The 20,947-nt window shown below is 35.9% G+C and overlaps 2 protein-coding genes across 4 annotated transcripts in view; one reads left to right on the top strand and one right to left on the bottom strand.

Annotated features, from left to right (window-relative positions):
• LOC577033 (protein MCM10 homolog) overlaps positions 1-1,173 on the top strand; it is a 14,462-nt gene extending 13,289 nt beyond the window's left edge. For both annotated transcript variants that reach the window (XM_030972112.1, XM_030972111.1), the window contains exon 18: positions 1,059-1,173. In XM_030972112.1, the coding sequence (XP_030827972.1) occupies positions 1,059-1,127 (69 nt within the window). In that variant the 3' untranslated portion in view covers positions 1,128-1,173. The remainder of the gene's footprint in view (positions 1-1,058) is intronic.
• LOC577145 (amidase) lies at positions 101-20,947 on the bottom strand. 2 transcript variants are annotated; one of them, XM_777394.4, is made up of 12 exons: positions 20,122-20,918; positions 18,224-18,403; positions 17,202-17,448; positions 16,535-16,707; positions 10,926-11,065; positions 10,254-10,454; positions 9,697-9,771; positions 8,900-9,065; positions 8,367-8,429; positions 7,790-7,890; positions 7,042-7,228; positions 101-5,540 (listed from the first exon to the last, which is right to left on the bottom strand). In XM_777394.4, exons 1-12 carry the CDS (start codon positions 20,600-20,602, stop codon positions 5,347-5,349), a joined length of 2,208 nt encoding a protein of 735 aa, XP_782487.2. In that variant the 5' UTR covers positions 20,603-20,918; the 3' UTR covers positions 101-5,346. The 2 variants fall into 2 exon arrangements, with proteins under 2 accessions (XP_782487.2, XP_030827973.1); XM_030972113.1 differs by lacking the exon at positions 18,224-18,403 and having other exon boundaries at positions 20,122-20,947.

The raw sequence follows: 20,947 nt of genomic DNA, 5'->3' as shown, positions 1-20,947 counted from the left end.
GGAGAGGGGTCTGTGTGTATCCATTTGTAAAGCACCTGAAATCAAACCATTTTATAATAGTGACACAGTACGAGTTGAATGAGTCAAGAAAGGAAAGTTGTTTCTTTGCACATAAAAACATTTAATGACTAAACAAATACCACTGTGGCAACAAATGACATACAGTGTGCAAGAATAATTTGAAAACACAGAAAATAACAAATTTTCACAAAACATGTAAAGAACACTACCCTTCATATCAACAAAGCTTGCAAGAAAAATATATTAAACTCACATTCAACAACATGTGAATATTCCTTTGTATTAACCATGTTTGTCATGATAAAACCGTTTTAACAAAATGTTAACAATCATGACATCGTGTCAAAATTATATCACAAATTGATGTCATTTCCCCCCCCCCCCCCCCCAACATGTAGAGAAGTGAACAGTTCACACTCTCAAGATATTTAAAAGATTAATGCTTGTCAACCTTTTGATGTTCGTCTTGTTTCCTTTAAAACAGTATTACTGGTACATCAAAGTTCGCATCTGCCTCACAAACAAAGAATATGTTTTTTTCAAGATTCTCTCTAGCTCTTGCACTGAATGTCTAATATCATTTCACAATTACATATCGATGTGCTGATTTATACAAATTCGTCAAAATATATCCAGCGTTATATCTACAAGCGACCCGATGGAAAGCTGTGAATTACATGTAAACAATTTTTGGCACACATAAACTTGGATGCTACTTGCAATTATATACAATCATTTGTACCAAGATATCCCCAAACAATAAGCTCAACATGTTATTTACCTTGTAAAAATGCAAGGTAGAAGCTCACACAAAACATAACACAATACATAGTTGTAATAATTAGTATAATAAACTTAAACTTTGGCAAGGTAAGTTACATCACAAAGAAAATGTACATATTGCATTTTGCCAAGAAATAAAAAGTTTGCTCAGAGCCGATTTTATAATGATTTCAGTTACAATTTCAGATATTTTATCAAAGAAATGTAATGAACTTCAAATTCATCATTTCTCTTTTTCTTTTCTATTACTGTAGGAGAGGAAAGGACCAAAGATTGGAGGAGAAACCCTACTTGTTCGAGGAACGGAAGAAAGATACCTGTAACCACAAATCAACAGCATTTCTACAATATTTCCCTGGAAAAGATTATCATGATCCTACCACAAGGTTAGGCACAGCTTATACATTGAATGCAACCTATGCATTACCTATTCAGGATCCACCTTTCTTTCTACATGCTTAGTACCCTTTATCTCATCAAGATGATATACTTACATTGTAACTTTGATGTCTGGCATACATACCACATCTAAACCAAGTATGGTGTTAGATAGTATATGATGTGAAACTTTGAATATAAAGTTTATAAATATAGAAAATTAGAGGCAAAATATTAACAAATATATGTACAAACTTTTGTGTGCCTGACATGTTATAAAATTTTGCAAGTGGCTCAGATTTGTGAAAAGTTTCATGCTTTGAAATAATTGAATCACGGTTGACACACCACCAAATTTTGCAATACACAAAAGTTTCCTTTTGCTAAGATTTCTGTTTATAAAGTTGTATGTATGTACTATGAGTTGATGCCAAACAAGTGAAAAGAAATTTTGTTCATACCACGACTATAACAGTACCTTGTGTGATAAGTTTGAACAAACAAATTAATTGGATTATTGTGACCTTCCTGGCTTCCTCGCATTTCTTGCCAGGAAAAAGCAGTAGATTTATCACTTGGTAGTTTGCAACCCATAATGAATTCAGCATTACATAAACACAGTCACTTTGTCTACCACTAAGAAACATTGATCAATATCGAAACACAGACTGATATGTGCAGTGCTACATTTTCCAATCCCTCTCTTTCAAGATAACATCCCATAAAATTGAACGTACTGATGTATTGAATAAATTGGGAAGAACCGTTATTTTGTGATGGCTCTTGGTCTGGCCCAGGTGATAATGATAATTATATTGATCTAGATTATGTAATGCTTAACATGTCTTAATATGTCTCTCATTAAAGTCTTTACAGATATAGTGATCAGAGATCAACGTCCATGGCTTTTATGCTGAATTTATTTGTTCCTCAGAAAGTATTTCTTTGTCTAAAAAAACGTATAATTTTTTTTGGGGGGGGATTAAAATTTTAAGAATTGTAGATTTGAAATGTCTTAAAGTGCCTTCTCATTCCAATACATGTATAAACGAACCAGGAGCACCATGTCTTAAGAGAACTATTTCACTCTTCATTGCTTATACAACATGTGTTCCAGTTGAAGAATGATTATTTACGTCATTACTTGATGAAGCATGACGTCACTTCATTACAATGCTTTAGAAAATTACTATATTCTATCAAATTTATCAATACCGGTATATAAAATATTTTTGAAGGTACAATTTTAAAAATTGAATGTAGAACTCTTTATTCTTAAATCATATTTGTGCTTTGTGAGCATGTTTGTTTCATACTTGTATCCATGAACATTTCCTCTCTTCTTGGTAGATGTCACATGATGTGCATTAATGAATAAATAGAAATCATGTTTGATTTTTGTTAGAAAATTCTGAGTGAAATTGAGCTTTATTTATATCTGTTCTTGTCCAGTGCTACATGTACATCACCATTTAGTAAAAATGCATTTATGTCATGACGTGCTTTTCAAAAAGGGTAAATAATCTTTACTTTTCCCTTTCCATCCCGATTAGTATCTCTGATATCAAAATATCACACTTGTTGAAAAGAGAATCATATTCATTACTTTAAGATGCAACCACATGAGGCAAGATTGTTTAATAAGTATTAAACAAAAGCAAAATATTTTAGCTGCCAACTTAATTTTACACATTTAGTATATCGGATATACTTTATAGTACATACGCACTTCTGGCTCTGAAACAGAAATCTCAAAATATATCATTTCAAAATGCAATACACAATGTTGGAAAATTCATAGATTGGTAGAATTAGACATTTTCTTCTAAGAATCCAGGTTTAAAAAATGCAATATTGTAGATTCTGTTATTAAATAATTGTAAATTTAGCATTTGTATAAAGGTAGGTGTCTTGAGGGTAAAAAGCACCTTTTTATAATAAAAGTTAGCTGTATTAATAAGAATACCGGTAATTCATTTACAGGTGGCAAGAATAGAACCAAAACATTTTTGGCCAGGTTTCAATGCTGTAGATGTTGAAAATCTATAATAACAATGTAAAATGCATAATTCAGAATCCACAAAGGTGCAATTAATGTTGAATACGGGTGAACAGCAAAGCTATTTACTTTATCTCTTGCAATTTATATTTTTTATTTCAACTGTTGCAAGTTAAATTTGATACAGACATTCAAATTCAAATCCAAAATTAAAGAAAACTATCAAGCTGAATATAAAATGGTACAATGTGCACAGGTTGACATCCCTGTTTCTATCCACACACTTTCAGTATTGGACCTTCTGCTTCACAAAATTGACATAACACAGTTGTAATATTGTGGCTACATAATACTTCAAGCATGTGCATATTTTGGCAATTTTTTTTAAACGCAAAAGAGGTGTAATAAAGTCAGTACAAAGGCTATTAATTATATGCTCTTCTAATAATTCCCATTTGAATGGATTTTGACTTTCTATAGCATGACTAAGAACATGGCTACAAATCAAAAATTCAAATTGTGATTGTCCTCGACCATTGCGGGAAAAAATGTGCTATTTCTTGATTGTTTGTTTTTCTCCGGATTTTTTTATGAGGAAACCCCAAAATAGCTGCCTTGCAATTAATACGCTTTCACGTTTACCAAATTTTGAAAATATCAACAAGTTCAGAAAATTAAATTATGTATATCCAACATTGTTCCTCATGAGATCTTGATCTGCTAGGAGAGGTATTCTATTAACAGATTGGCCCAAAAAATAATACCCAACTTCAATAGAAAATTATAGTAAAACAGCCATTTTGGTAAATGAAACTGAAAGATATTTAGTGCAGTCAAAAAGCTACTTTGTTTACAGAAAATTGCATTAAACCACATATTAACAACATAACAATGTGCAAAACACTGTGCTTGATTCAGTTTAGCATCCTCCCTTCAATAACAAAACATTTTCAACCATTATATCTACATTCACTCCACTTTTAATACCTACAAGTAGTTGAGTTCACAATTCTACACACACCGTTTACAATATCACTTATACAATAGCCATCCACAAGGTGATAGATCAATTGTGCAGTGCAGCTTTCTACAGATAATTCATGAGATAAACAACAATCGTTTTCAACATCCACACAAATCTACAGTCCTTGCACAAAAGCAGTTTCAAAATTGGCACTTTCTTGATTTGTTGGGCAAACATTTAACTTTAACGTCTTTAGAAATCGATTACTGATATCAACTTGAGGTTCAGCATTGCTGAGTTTCAGCAATCCCTATTTCACAAATTAATTGTATTTCCCTTTTTATTTCAACAACTGAAGTTTATTTGTAAAGGCAATCAATTCACAAAAGCATTTTGAACTCCCCTAAAGCGAGTTTTTTTTTTCTTGCAATTATCCTTCTTCAAATGAAACTTATCCTCTCAACAAATAAAATCAACAGATTGAGTTGTCTATCAATTGAACACTATATGTCTGTATGCTACAAAACAAACGACTAAACATAAAGAACTATCAGGCTGCACATACTGGCAAGATAGTTGTGGAATGCATTAGTTTATTTACATCTTTTAATAATTTCATACCAATCTCCTATTGTTATCCCATCACATGTGCATCTTGTCACTAAACTTGTGATTATATTAAACAGCCATCACATCTAATGTTGCATACTTTAAATCCACTGAAGTGTGTTTATTACAATTCGCAAAGATGCTCAAAGTGAATACACATTAATCATTACCTTCGCGGTGCATCTCAAGTTAACTACGAAGTGTCAATTCATCCTTTTGCGTTGCCCAAACGGCATGCCAAGGCCCTAGAGCTCATTACACAATGTCCTAACAGGCACAGAAACAAACCCTACTGTGGAATAAAAATTTCATGAATTTGTTGATTCATAATTTCACATTGCCCCATGGCGTGTCAATATCCCAGGGACCCGTTTCACAAAGCCTTTTTTCAATGACAAATGACAAAAATCAGTGACAAATCTGTCGATAACCAATCAGAAGCAAGGATTTCAGTAGCTTATAACACAAACTGTCATTTGTCACTGATGACAAGTTTTGTGAAACGCCCCCCATGACTCCTCCCAAACTATCCCATACAGGCACAGAATCAACCCTTCTGGAATGAAACTTTTGTGAATAGCATGGCACTGCCTTACGCTTCGTCTCTGACCTTCTCAAAGGTACTGGCTACCTGCAGGAGCAAGACCTCTTCAAAGACACGTCCAGTCAAGAGAAGACCCACAGGTTGGGTGTCCAGGTATCCTGCATTGATGGTCAGTGAGGGATGACCGGTCAGGTTGGCAGCCATCGTGTTGGAGTTCATGTTGGTTGACAGTTCAAGGAATTCTGAAATTTGAAAGAACAGGATATAAATTGGAAATGACTTTATTTTGCCTAAATTTGTATACACTTGCCAGCTGTTAAAGTTTCCACAGAGGAAGATTCAAACATGAACAGTTACCAATTTACATAGGTACACGTTGCCTTTCTATAAAAAAAAATCATGTACTTGAAATTATCTATTGAAATATACTTTTTGTTTAAACTGTTAAGTTTACTGAAATTACAATGCGTACACAAAATTTAGGACAGTGCAAGCACATACAGCAGATAACTGTGTATTAACATGATGGATATACAAGACAACCCCATTCTGGCTGTTTTTTAAATTCATTTGCATATCCAGCTAAACTTGCCTTAAGCTACAGTCCCATATACGTCCCGGACCGTCCCGGACCATCCCGGACCCCATCCGGGGTGATCCGGGATTCGGTCCGTGTTGACACCGTGTTGGCACCGGGGTGGTCCTGGATGGTCCTGGATGGTCCTGGATGGTCCTGGATGGTCCTGGGCGGTCCGGGAGTCGACCCCGGATGTTTTTGACGGTCAAAAACTGCCGGGGTGGTCCGGGACGGTCCGGGACAATAGTTTGATCCGGGGTGATCCGTGTAGCCACCGTGCTGGGTCCGGGGTCATCCGTAGTGGCGCCGTGGCAGTCCGGGAGTGAGTTATTGACCGCCCAGGACCATCCAGGACCATCCAGGACCATCCAGGACCACCCCGGTGCCAACACGGTGTCAACACGGACCGAATCCCGGATCACCCCGGATGGGGTCCGGGATGGTCCGGGACGGTCCGGGACGTATATGGGACTGTAGCTTTTAAAGCATCACACTTTTTTGAACAAAACATCCCGGACCATCCCGGATCACCCCAGACCATGGTCCGGGATGGTCCGGAGTGGTCCGTGCTCGTCCGTGCTGGTCCGGCTTTATATGGGACTGGGGCTTTAGCTACATGCAAGTCATACAGCCAATAGTCTATATTTCCAGCCATACAAGGCTCACTTGGCAAATATTAATGCCTATATTCAGAGGAAACAGATTGCAATACAGATACAAATGATAAGATTTCAGTTTCTATAAAAGGATGTGAAACCTGCTCGTGAAGTGAAACTAAATCTCTACAGGGATGCCAGTTTTCAGGCAATAGCCTGAATTCAGGCCCTGGCAAGTTATTTTCAGACCATAGTTTAGGCTTTTTTGTGTACAAAATAGCTCGTTCTAGGTGATTTTCAGGCCCTCTGATCAATTCTTACTGGCATCCCTATTTCTAGATCAGACTGCATTTTAACACAATGGCCATACCCTCATGAGAATAACCATCTGGCAAACTTAGATACTTACATTAACTTCATTTTCCTTTCCACGTCAGGAAATTTCTATGAAGTCGAAAAGCAAAGTGCTGTCACCAACCAAAAACTAGCACACAAATACACTAGGAATTACTCTCGTCGGGTAACATTTAGTCCAGAATGTATGACAGCAGTAAAAATATTATGACTCACTTGACAAATTGCAATTCTTTTTGGGTAGGTCGCTGGCAGTGAATGGGACGGTTGGCATGGCAATGACATCGTAATCTTTGTAAACATCGTCGTAAGCCTGGGTAAGAAGAAGGCGGATGTTCTGGCCCTTGCCATAGACCTGGCTCTGGTAGTTGGTCTTCATGTATTGCCCCATTAACATTGCAATCTGTGATGAAATTCATAGGGAAAATGATACGAAAAAACAAGGGGTAACACTACATGGCAAGTGCCACATATTACAGACTTTGGCTTATGGCACGATATATATATATATATATATATATATATATATATATATATATATTTTTTTGTTGTTGTTACTTAAATTAAAAAACAAATCGACACAAGCCACATGACTTAAAGTTTTTAACGGCCAAATGGCTAATATTCCATGTCCTGAATAAACAATAAACTAACCTGTGTGCTTGCATGTACCTATGCACTAATCTACTTTCATACCTGATAAACATTTTCTTCTCCAACATTCACTCCATCACATCCTTGCTTTATTTATATACATTTCAGAAAGTGATCAAATGCAGTCAAAGGAATAGTGGAATCAGTGCATATATATATACCTACACAATGCGGCCAGCGAAAGGTCTGATTGACAATGTGATCCACGATTCAAATCAAATTTGAATTAATGGATGGATGATCAAGGACTGCAATAAGTAGAAATGCACATGAATAGAAATTGAGTGGTGTAAAGATTTTTAAAAAGTACCTTCTGTGAATGGTTGAGGTCGTTGACCCTGGCCTTGAGTGACTTGCCAGCTGAACTCATCATACTGGTAGGATAGAAGCCACGGTACCCTGTCCCAACACCTACAAAACAAATGTCATTGATTATCAGTCACACACCTTGTATCAAATACATGGTATTTCTCAGAAGATTAAATAGCATAACTGCATCAAGAACTCATCAAATTCCAAATTTATTTTTGTTAGATATCACTGTAATATTGATCTCTTGCAACACTCTTTCATTTCTATTTCTGATGAATTGCTGTTTCCATGATTTTTCCTGTTTCATATTAGATCTTGATCAATTGGAAAGGCCAAGAAAAAAGACTTTTCAATAAACAAACTTGTTCTCATATCTCAATAGAAGTAAACAAATTATTAAAAAACTCCTTTGAAAATAATTTCATGATGAAAAGGCATGTTGTGATCTGTACTGAGCAAGAGACCATCATGAATTTGTCCAGAGGACAGCAATATCCCCCCTCTCCCGTCCCCCCCCCCCCCCTCCACCCACACACAGGGTTTAATGTCAGCAGAAACTGTTAATTCAATCTTACCTCCAGTCATGACGGTGTTATCAAGCAGTCCTTCATATGCAATGGCTGCCCATATATTTGTACCTATGAGAGCACAATTTAAAAATAAATGTGTCATTGGTATCCACTTTCTACATTATGTTGAAATAACATGAACAAATGCTTGACATTATTCTTAATTTTTATGTCTAAGTCATTATAAATCACCATCTATCTTGTACATGAATAATAACCTTACTATGTCCCACTCATCAATATCTTTCTAATAAAAATACACACAAATTAAGATCAGCAGTGTACACACACACACACAACAATATTAAAAAAATAATTAATACAAATAAAAGTGGCTTTTAAAACAATGTCAAACAAAATTAGATTTAGAATTTCAAAATCACTCAAACTGAAGAAGAAAAAAAATCATCAAAAAATTATTTCATCTTTTCCTATTGATGACACCCAATGAAAAACTTTCATCCTCCTAAAAATAAAAACAAACATGAAGAAAAGTTCTTTTGGTACTCATTCCAGAATGTCAATTCCAACCAACTTACATTCGGCATGAAGAGGTATAGAGACCTCTGTGATCTGTGCTCCGGCATAGGCTAGCTGATCAATGGCTTTCTTTACCAGTGTGTCGACCTTAGGATCAGAATCGGCTTGACCAAAACCTTCCTTCAAGATGGCTATCTTGATTCCCTCCAGGCTACACTGGCTCAACTGAATGGAAAGGCAAGATTGAACAAAGAAATGAGAATTCTATACAAACTAACGATAATAGATTAGACTATAATCTAGGTTTTTACTACATGGAGTTTATGTTTGTATCAGTGTGGTGTTAGACAGATGGAAACTGTCCAAGATTTTGTTGAGTTGCACATATAAGAAATAATATGAGTAATCTCCTTACTATACATCACTAATGTCCTTTGGTAAGACATTAATCTACATTTTGCCACTCTCCACCCAGGTGAAGTTAATGTGTACCCAGTAGGAAGAGATTCCTCAAGCACAGTAGAGTATATTTATATACTGTAGTAGCTGCGCTATATAAATCAACCTCTTGTTATTATAATTATTATCACTAAACCTTCAGAAAAACATTTTATCTTTATGTACATAATGGTAGCTAAACACAACTACTATAAAAAACAAGTTTTTGTTATGTACAATAGCTCAATGCAATATCAAAGGGAAACAAAACATTCCTATGGGCCCTACACTAGAGTCTTTCGGAAATAGACATGCCTATTATAACCTATAATCTCCTATACATGTTTAACTTTTTAGGTCATGAATGATTTGCGTTATTCTGTTTAGATCTTGTTCTTTTCTTTATCGTTATACTGACCTCCTTGGTATACTCTGGTACTATGATGCTACGAGGCTGCCTGGGATCCAGCCCATCATTATGACCAGCAATTGCCTGAAAAGATAAAGCATTAATATATTGATTTTTTTTTTTAAATAATAAAATGAAAAATTAAAAACTCATGATAAACTAGGTCAAAAGACACAGGGTTGTATTAATGCCTCTGATACCATCAGTAGGCAAAGGCATAAAGGACAGAGATAGTTGAGATTTGAGAAAGAGAGAAAAAAATAAAAGAAAGAATGATGCTAAACAAATCAATAGATATACCGGTACTCATAAAGATATTGGTACCTAACTGGTAAATACTAAGAAGGCTGGAGTCAGGTAAAGAGGGGGTAGTGGAGGACAGCAAATTAAATATTTGAAAGCCTAGAGAATAAGGGAGGAATGTTATTCAAGAAATGGTATACATTTAAAATATATCTTAAATATCCCTAAATGATATATAAATATATATATATATATATATATATATATATAAGAAATGTCACACATATGAAAAATTAGATGAGGTAAATTAGCTCTAAACATACCTCAAGTATCAAAGCACAGTCATGGACCGTACGTGCCATTGGTCCGACATGGTCCAGGGATGGGTCTATAGACATAGCCCCAGTATACGGGACCAGACCATAACTGGGCTTGAGTCCAACTATCCCATTCCAGCTGGCTGGAACACGGATGGAGCCTCGCTGGTCTCCACCAATTGCCATGTCAACTTCATTGCACGCAACCTAATGTAATGGGAGACACACAAATTAAACACCAATTAGGATTTACTTATCATATTTTTTGTTACACCCTTCATTTTTGTTCTTCTTCTTTTTCCTTATCAGTAAAGATCCAATAATTCATATTTGGAAAAAGAAGAGGTCAAGAATGCATTGAGTTCATTTTTATTTGAGGTTCATATAATTCTTTACAACAACAAAAATTAATTTAGTATAACAGAACCAATACCATGAACTTATGATGAGTGGTAAAAGCAGAATGTTCTACAATTTACATGAAAAACATATTAAAATATCAGAAATTAGCTATTTCTGTTACCTGTACCTGTAATACTGACCACGCTACAAATGACACGATTGCATCTCTTCTCCAGAGGGACATCTCCAGCATCTGCTGGGTTTTTGCATACTGTACTTAACTATGAAATGACGTTCATACTTGGCAGCTGCTCTAGTCTAAGCTACAGTACTCACCAGAACAGCTCCACCGGAGGTTGAACCTCCTGCACTCTTGGCCACATTGTAAGCATTGCACACCGGTCCCTTAGCACTTGTAAAGCTTCCTCCAGAGAAGCATAGACTCTCACACATTGACTTGCCCAGTATGGTGCCACCTGGGAGAACATAGACAAACACATTTTTTTTTCAAGGTCATGTATGACTGTGAATGTGCAAGCAAATCAGGATAGTTCAAAAGTGCACAAAGGCAAGTCAAAGGTTTGTCTTCACATATTATAAGATGGGTAGAAGAATCCCTGCAATCTGATTGGTCAATTACCATGTAATTATTTTTACTGGATGCACTCGATATCGGCGATCGATACCACCGATATCCTTTTTTTTTTTTTAATAATTCTTCTTTTTTTCTTTTTTTTTATAGTTTTTTTTTTTTTATATAATTTTTTTTTTAATGATTTTTTTGATAATTAATTTTTTGGTGATAATTATTTGTTTTTCATGTTTTTTGATAATTATAATCTGTTATAATCTGTTAAAAATCATGCGTCCGGTAAAAAAAATCATGCGTCCGGTAAAAAAAAATCATGCGTCCGGTAAAAAAAAATTACCGGACGCATGATTTTGCCATGCATCCGGTAAATCTTTAAAATAACAAAATTTTGTATTTTTGACAATTTTTGGGGCCCCATCTTATAAAACAGATGATGCACAGGTTTAATTTGTGGGTCGGTGGATTTGTGTGCACGCGTGAATTTGGTCTAAAACCATTCAAAGGTATCTTGTGCACACAATCCCTACCGACACACTCAAACCTGTGCATCATTTGTATACCGTACTGACATTATCAAAAGTTGTTAGTACTGGGCCTCGACTTACAAAGAGTTGATATTAATGTACATAAGAGATAGGAGACTGCAAACTTGCGATCGATTGGAGGACTTGCGATCAATTTGGATCAATCGTAACTCTTTGTAGGACAGGGCCCAGGTATACCAAATGATTGTATAGGATTTATAATAAAAAAATAATATTGTCACATTTGTATAGCTCTTAAAGAGAAGGTTGAGTACTGGGAAGAGGTGGAAAATAATTTGTGAGCATTACTCATTCTTATTATGCAAGTGTGGAAGAACATCAGTTAAGACATGTTCCCTGAAAAGCATGGCTCTTCAAATGCCTTCATATTCTAAATATGCATGTAACATCGTAAAAATCGGGGGCCGGCTTTTTACGCCACGTGTTCGTGTAGTCCCATATACATGTTTCTGTGCAAGTGTTTGTAACTTTACCAAGACTTGGCCACATTTCTTATCATTTTGATGATTCCAGAACCTTGCAATACACACACATTCTTATATGCTAGATGATCAACCTTTTCTGGTCGGTTCCACACCGTTTCTTTCACAATGCATTCGCATGACCAGAACTCAACTTCATCTTTAATACTCAAATTCTAGGCGCTTTAAATTGTATTTATTATTACCAAAGTCTTTGTATTCAAATTGCTCTTCTGCAAAAGATAGTCAGTGCAAACTCTCCACTCCCTGGGGAATATTCCGGTAAGGCACCATTTTCTAAGCATGCACATACCAATCCAACCACATTAAAGTTTGCATCCTACCGGGTACCCATTTAATACCTAGGTAGAGAGTGGCGAATGTAGATAAATGTTTTGCCAAAGGACATTTGTGCCGTACAAGGGCGTGACCCCATAAGCTTCTCATTTCAAGTCAAGTGTTTAATCCACTTGACTACGACACCTCTACAATGCCCCACTGGATCAGATCTAAATAACGGGAAAATGACATTGGGGATATTGATTTCCATTTACTTTTCTTTATCCTTGGTAATATATAGGACACCAAATGACCAAAATCCAAATACATTTGACCAACAATTCAAACATGACACTGACAGTCAGAATTATGGGTTATCATGATTAATTTAATGGAATTTTGTTTTCCTTGGTGAATCTACATGTATGTATTCTATTTAAAGTCTATATCAGTAAGCAATTTAGAAGCCCATCTTAGTTTGAAGGGTCATAGATTTGACAAATGAATTGATTCTTTTGATTTGTTTCTCTGGGTAAATATACATTGTATGCTGTATGCTCAGTTAAAACAATCAATTCTCTAAATAATATTCAAAAATGCATATTGATTTAGATGGTGTAGATTGATCAGTAACATACATTGACGAAGTAATCATGCTCCTACCAATTCTATAAGTCAAGCTTCTTCTAAATTTGAACTTGTATATTTGCAGTAACATGTTTTAAATTAAGCTACAGTCACAAAGGTTTGTACGAATCTCCGTTTTCCCATTGTCTTCCTGAATGTCCATTGTCTGAAAATCATTTGTACGGCGTTCGTAGCAGTTCGTAATGGCATTTGTGACCAAGGCTTTAGTGGGGGGGAGGGGGTGCACTAAAACTAATATTATCATTTCATGTTACATACTGTACATGTATGTATTAATTACTCCAAGGCCTGATTACCCCTTAACCTAATATACATTCAAAGTTATAATAACGTTGAACATGGTAATTGCATGCATTTCCCAAACATACACGATAAACATAATATACCTCACTTAAGAAATCCAGCCATCTGATTGGTCAAAAATTGCAGTCGTGGTTTTAGCCATTCCCATAAAATGCCAAACCCATGTAATACTTCTAGAGTAAATTGGTAAAATCCCGACAAAATTCCAGTTACCATGGTTACCGGGAAAATAGTTCAGTCTTGATGAAATACCCATTGGTTCACATGTTAAAATCTGGTTTGACCAATGGCGGATACCATACATACGTGTGCGAAGAATTGGTCGCTAGCTTAATTTTTTTCTTTTTTTAATGTCGATTGTTCTACTAAATCCGGCCTAGATTCTACTTATACATGTAGTTTCCAAACAAGGCAAAAATGGCTGAAGAAACTCTTTCTAGATTTCAACTTCTTGATGATGATCAATTGCAAGACTTGATTAATTCTGCTGACAGCAAGAACACCAAAAGGGTACATGAAATTCTCCATAAAAAAATTGAAAATACATGTAGATCTAGTAGGGTGTCTGATCGGTTTTGTGTGCACTCTGTTTTGTGTGCTAAAATCCTTCCCATAGAGATTGCACACATCCCTATGCAGTCAATGTGCATTGCGCACTCATGCTAAATTGGTTGATGTTTTAATTACCAAAATGAGATTCAAACCAATATTGCTCGTGGTCCTGAAGGTGATACTCAATAAGTGAGGTGTCATATGAAAGAGCAGGTTTTTCTCCATATTCCCCACAGGGGCCCACCCCCAAAATGTTAAGATTTCCAACTGACTGACCGATGTTTTGGCACCTTAAGGGCAATACAACATTTTTTTTTTCCCGGCCTAATCTTCACTCATGCAAAACTCCTGTAAATTTCCCCACTTTTTTCCTGGCTTTTCATCAAAAATTTTTTTTTTTAAATCAAGCTCAGAAAGGTTTCTCAAAATAATATCCACTATCAGTTTGACATTTTGGCGAATGCTTAAAAAATATTTTTCAGCTGCCAGATTTACATGAATGTACTTAGACATGAAACGGACTAAGCACAGGAATAATACCTAATATTTATACTGCAAGAAAAATTGAACATTGAGCCACACTGAATCTACCCATCAATTATGTTAATAAGTCAAATTTAACTACCGGTAACCACATGGGATCAAAAGAACTAGTGTTTTATGGCTTGTTTACAAAAATGGCTTGGAGCCAAATAATAAGATCTGGGGTAATGCCAATGGTTAAAAGCTCCCCTGAACAAAAATAATAATCTTTGCATAAATAAACTGAATCAATGGATTCAGTTATGCTGTAAACAGCAAAGATACATCAATTAACTATAACATGGGTTGTGGCATTTCTTTTCATGAAAAATACATGCATGCCACTGATGAATAGAATAGCATTCAACCAGAAGACCGTAGGAGTACCACTATCACAATGAAGACATACAAGATGGCAGTGACATAATGGCTGATGGTCTGGTTTAGAATTGGAACTAGACCATGACATGAAAGCACAGCCTAGTACATATTGTATTGTTCACATACATATTTCACCATGACTTCAGTTCATGTTTGAGAAGAGATCAGGCATGATACCATACTCTCTCATCCATAAATTTCTGACTCAGTCACTCAGTATGAGTAAATTGTACAATGTTCTGGGATACAACTAACATTTAACTAAAAATCTGAATACATGTATTTTTAACTTACTTACTAGTACCTACATGTATGTATGTATATAAACTAATTCATTAATGCTAATAAAATCTAATAGGAAATATACTTCTTTGGCCCTAAGCCTATAGCGCATCCGAAAATTTACTCTAAACATAAACTTGGTTTCTTTTTCTCTGTTTAAAATTTTGATGAAATGCTTACTAAAGATGAACATATGATCATTATACATATATATCAGGCCCAAATGTTTAGGTCTGATCAAATCAATAATTTGGATAGGAAATCAGCCACTCTTTATCACTTAAACTATTGTTCTGTAATACATGAAAGAACATTGCAAAGCCTGATCCAAATCCAATTACAACTAGATGGAATTTTGACTGCGCGCAGTCAAAAATGATGCCTCCGCCATAGAGCAACTTTACAAACCAAAACGGAAGCAATTTTTAAAATTCAAGTTTGATTGTAATCCATCTGTCGGTTTTAATAATAATGCATTCACAAGCTATTTATAGTCATACATAATGAGCCCCATGACCCTTGACCTGATGACCCTAAAATCTAATCAGTTAATTGGCTCTGCAAGATACATATATACATGTCTTGAGTTTGATAGTAATCTGTCTATTGGTTCTCATTATAATGCGATCACAAGCTATTTGTGCATACATAATGAGCCCTGTGACCTTTGACCTCGTGACCCCAAAATATAATCAGTTCATTGGCTCTGTTAGATACATACATGACCCAAGTTTGGCAGGAATCCATTGACCGGTTCTTGAGATAACGCGATCACGAGCTATTTTTGTAGACATAATGAGCCCTGTGACCTTTGACCTCGTGACCCCAAAATCTAATCAGTCCATTGGCTCTGTTAGATACATACATGATCCAAGTTTGGCACGAATCCATCGATCGGTTCTTGAGATAACGCGATCACAAGCTATTTTTGTATACATAATGAGCCCTGTGACCTTTGACCTCCGACCTCGTGACCCCAAAATCTAATCAGTTCATTGGCTCTGTTAGATACATATATGACCCAAGTTTGGCAGGAATCCATTGATCGGTTCTTGAGATATTGCGATCACAAGCTATTTTTGAATACATAATGAGCCCTGTGACCTTTGACCTTCGACCTCGTGACCCCAAAATCTAATCAGTTCATTGGCTCTGCAAGATACATACATGATCCAAGTTTAGAGAGAATCCATCAATTGGTTCTTGAGATAACGCGATCACGAGAACGGGACGTACGGACGGACGTACGTACGGACGGACGTACGGACGGACGGACAACCAGAAAACATAATGCCTCCGGCTACTTTGTAGCGGAGGCATAAAAATGCTTGCCAAATTCAACCTTTTTTTGACCAAGCAATAATCTATTTGAGTTCTTACCTTCATCGAGGATCCTCGTGACTACGATGGCATCAAAGTCTGGCACATAGCCCTCCAGAGCATGGCAGCCAGCCATCATGGGGACTCCTGCCACGGCTATGTTGTCGTTGATTGCCACACGCTTACGGGACAGTCTTCCACTTGCAGCTCCCTTGATATTGCACCGCCAGAACCTGCCAAAATATTATAAAGTACGGTACAGGAAGTTGGACTCAGTCAGGAAATATGCCACATGATAGACTAGCAAAGCCAAGGAAGGAAACAAGTCCCAAGTTTCTCTGTTAATATTAAACAATTTCTTACAAAATATTTTCAAAACATTACACCTACTGAAAACAACCAAAACCAAACTGCTCAAGCAGCGCAAATTGCCCTAACTCACAAAATTTAAATCACTGGCTACTTAATCATCTCACTGCTATAGGCTTTTTAAAGCCAAAACAGTTCCCACAGGCAATGAGTTAAGATGAATGTGAAAGAATTACCGTAAGCATTTCCCCAGGCCATTAGGCCTACTGTTCTAAGAATTTCAGGTCATTGGAATGTTCCATTTCATGTAAATCGGTGAAACCTTATAATGATATGTCATTCTATGTAAAAGACGGGCAAAATTTTAATTTCTCTGATTCTCCTCAAGAAAATACTCTTTTTAATATAACTTCCTTACCAGGCATTGAATGGGTTATCCTCTGGCAATGGACGAAAACCCGGAGTCCTAGGATATTTGACAGGCAAGGTTGGTTCGGCCAATCGGTCAAGTCTGTTGACCTTCTTCAAGATATCACCTATTGCCTCCTGATATTCAGTCAAAAGCTTGGGGTCACTCAGACACAGTCCAAACTGGGCTGACATCTTCTCTAGCTCACTGATGGCTGGCTTACGCACCAAGGGTGTGTTATACAGATCTTTATCCACTAAAAATATAATGCAAACGATTCAAACTTTAATTTTCTGTATCTATTTATTATGAGTAATTTGTTATTACCTACATGTTAATGAATGATCATGAATACTAAATAGACAGGTGAACAAAGATCTTGTTAACTGCTGATTTGTAAACTATCCTCAGTATTTAAATCTCTTTTTTTGTCAAGGGGATTCTTTAGTGATTTTCTTCAGAATAATGAGACTTCAATAACACAAATATTTCTATTTCTATTTTCTCAAGTTATGTTTCCCGGGGTCACTTTCCCCCAGTTGCCTTTTTGAGATATCCAAAACTCTCAAACTCAAATTACATACAAAAACAGATTTCTGCAAAATCTTGAAGTTATGAAATAATGATACGTATCATTCAGAATACTCCAAAACAAAATGACTGTAACCTGAAAAATGTTGTGGTTTTGGCTAAAGTCTGACGGCTGACATTCAACAGGTTGGACATTGCACTATCCAATAAAAGTTTTAGAGGAAGATTTATTCCCCCATCAATAGTATTAGCAAATACATTTTCCCCTGGTATTGATAACCAATAAATTAAATTCCTAATTAGCAAACATCAAGATTTGATTTGATTTTTAAATGTATCTATCCATACCAGATGTTTTTCAAAGGGGTCCAAGAATCACTTACTAGGTATAAAACAGACCCCAAAATGAAGTGACTGTCAAACAAAATAATATTAAAATTATAAAAAAAATTCCACAAAGTCATTTATAAATGAAGGTATAAGTGTAAGACTAAACTTACTGGTAGTTGTTGGTTCTTCTGTATCAACATGGTTAGTTTCAGTGTGGACACCATTAGTAGCCTCTGAGTGATTAAGTGCCACAGTGCTGCTTGTATGAACAGGTGATGCAACACCTGACGCTGAAGTCGAAGATGAAGAGTTGGATGTGTGAGGTGGAGACTTGTGTCCAAAATTTGCAGCTACAGGTTCAAAATGTACAAATGAAAATAAAAATAACTAATTTTGAAGAAAAAATAAGAAGTAAAATCATGGTGTCCCGCCCCTTGCTTGAATATTACATTAGATCAGCATGCATCCAGAATCTAGATTCTATTCAAAGTTGTGCTCAATATCACACGGTAAGAAAGAGAATTTTTTATTTTTTTTTATTATCTATTTTGATTTGTTGAAAAGTGGTACCCTATTTCTGGTTGAATTATGTAATTCCTGAGAAAGGAGTCAGGGTATATAAGTACATGTAGTTCTTTCTTAAGTCATGATCTAAAGTTAGTCTCACGAGCAGTTTTTTCATGTGGTCTGTACATATAAATTAAGTCTTTTTCATGTGACCTGTACATATTAATTATATTTTGTGTTTTTTATATTCATTTCCTCATTAGCTTGAAATCCTAGACATTAAACTTTAAAAACTCTTTATTTCATAGTGTTCCATTTTACAAAATATTTATTTTAGACAACTAATAAGACCTACAGTTCATAGTACATATACTAAAATGTGCTGTGCTAGTAGTAGTCAGATCATCTGTGCACTTGTTGTTTAATCTTTCATTTTTTTTAAGTATTAGGCCAACATGTATTATTATTGATACCTAGTTTTTCATGCCAACCCACTTTTTCTTATCAAATGAACCAGGCACAGCCTCTATCATTATTATTGATTATTATTATCATTATCATCAATAATTATAATGTTATTGTACTACTATCATGATTCATGATCATTAATATTATAATTTGTTTGGATTATCGTTATTATTATTATTTGTTTTTATTATCATTATCATTGTTGTTATCATTATCTTCATTGATATTATTTTTATTTTTATTTTTATTATTATTATTAGTTATTTCATGAACATAATGATGAATTCAAGAAAATGAAAAGAAAGTATGTCAAGAGATATGAAACGTCCAACCCCACAGCTTGGAGAAAAATGGATGTTAAACAATAAACAATAACAGTGATGCTGAAAACAAAGTCAGTGAGGTTATTGAATGTAAAATCATTAGGATATAAAACTATAATCTACAATCTTAATCTACATGATCATGTAGTGCAAATAAAACTTTCACTTGTTTTGAGCCTCAAAACTGAAAACACTCAACACTGTCACTGATATTGATAACACTCAACTCAGACAAATGAAATGTTAAATTGGAAATAATAAAGATTAAAGACACACCAAAGCATCTGGGTGTGTACATCATGGTATGCAAGAAAGACATGGACTATCAAGTTTATAATGCCACATGGATCTTGTTTCAACATATTTAGAGGAAAAAGTGTAACATAAACTTAACTTAAAGTTAATTTTAAACTTGCAGAAGTCTAGCTAGCGCCAGGAGTAGGACCTAAGGTCCAACATATTAAAACTCATTCTAATTTCTATCAGGCTAATAAAATTAAACTTCTTGCTTTTCCAGTTCAGTTTACAAAGCTATTGAATGTACATGTATAGGAAAATTAGCAAACTAGACAGGTCAAGTCATATTTCTAACACCTAATTCTAACACCAGATAACAAAGAAATCGGGCAATGACGCTTTAACAGAGTTTTAATTATCGCGCGTCAAGGCACTTCCGGGTGGTCACATTGATTGAATATTAAAACGGGAATCCCCGGATGAAAAAGGTTACATACAAAACAAGGAGATTAACTTCAGTCTTCAGTTCTTACCATCCCGAAACACTTTAGCAACTGGATCTGTTTCCCCTTCGAATGAGTTGAACGATGTTGAGCTTGATGAACGAAATGCTCGATGGGGCACCATGCTCCGACTAGACTGCCTCGTACTGGAATACGACGAGGAATTCTTCCTGCGATTAGGGCGATCACGAAGCGAAGACCCATCCCCAAGAATTGCACTCAGATCTTGAAAATATGGGCAAGATTTTCGGCTTTCCCTGCCACGCAACACATTCTTGTATGCAATTTTCAGCTTCTTTATCTTGCTACGAATTTGTTGAGAGTCTCGAGCACAACCTCTCTCTATCAATTTCGTCGACATCAGCTCGTAGGTTTCTTGATTTCGAGGTCCGCTCAGGCCACTTTTGATTTCACTCGTTCTCCATATTGCGATGAGTGAGCGAATCTCTTCAGGGCTCCAATTAGTTCCTCGACTGGGAGTAAGGTGTGAATTTGAGCCCGAATTTGCCATAGTGATTGTCCTGTAACTCTAAAATAAACACGATCAGTCCGTAACTAAGTCCTTTTCCTTCAAAACTGTAGGTAATTTTGCTCTTTTAATCAACAAAACAATATGATAAATGTCGAGAATCGGGAGCGTTTTCAGACCGCTCTAATTTGGTACAGCGCTCATATGGACTATATTGCACACAAAAACATGCATCGAACGACGCATTATGCGCACACTAAGTGCAGGTCTACGTGCATAATGTAGACCGTTCCAACGCCCAATTGTAACCGACGCGTGTGTATAGCCTAGTCATATCAGGGCTTATTTATTATGCAGAAGGCCGCGGGGCCAGAACCGCGCTCGGGT

Source organism: Strongylocentrotus purpuratus, unplaced genomic scaffold (genome assembly GCF_000002235.5).
Source record: "Strongylocentrotus purpuratus isolate Spur 01 unplaced genomic scaffold, Spur_5.0 spur5_scaffold_6, whole genome shotgun sequence".
Lineage (NCBI taxonomy): Eukaryota > Metazoa > Echinodermata > Echinoidea > Camarodonta > Strongylocentrotidae > Strongylocentrotus > Strongylocentrotus purpuratus.
The sequence above is the reverse complement of the archived record's forward strand: the minus strand, read 5'-3'. Positions and strand labels throughout refer to the sequence as shown.

Bases quoted from the DNA above. Each gene is read 5' to 3' on its own strand.
- LOC577145 (XM_777394.4), bottom strand. From the start codon at position 20,602: ATGGCAAATTCGGGCTCAAATTCACACCTTACTCCCAGTCGAGGAACT. The intron at 8,430-8,899 runs GTAAGTTGGTTG...GTGCTCTCATAG, and splicing joins TATACCTCTTCATGCCGAAT to GTACAAATATATGGGCAGCC. The intron at 7,229-7,789 runs GTACTTTTTAAA...ATTTCATCACAG, and splicing joins ACCTCAACCATTCACAGAAG to ATTGCAATGTTAATGGGGCA.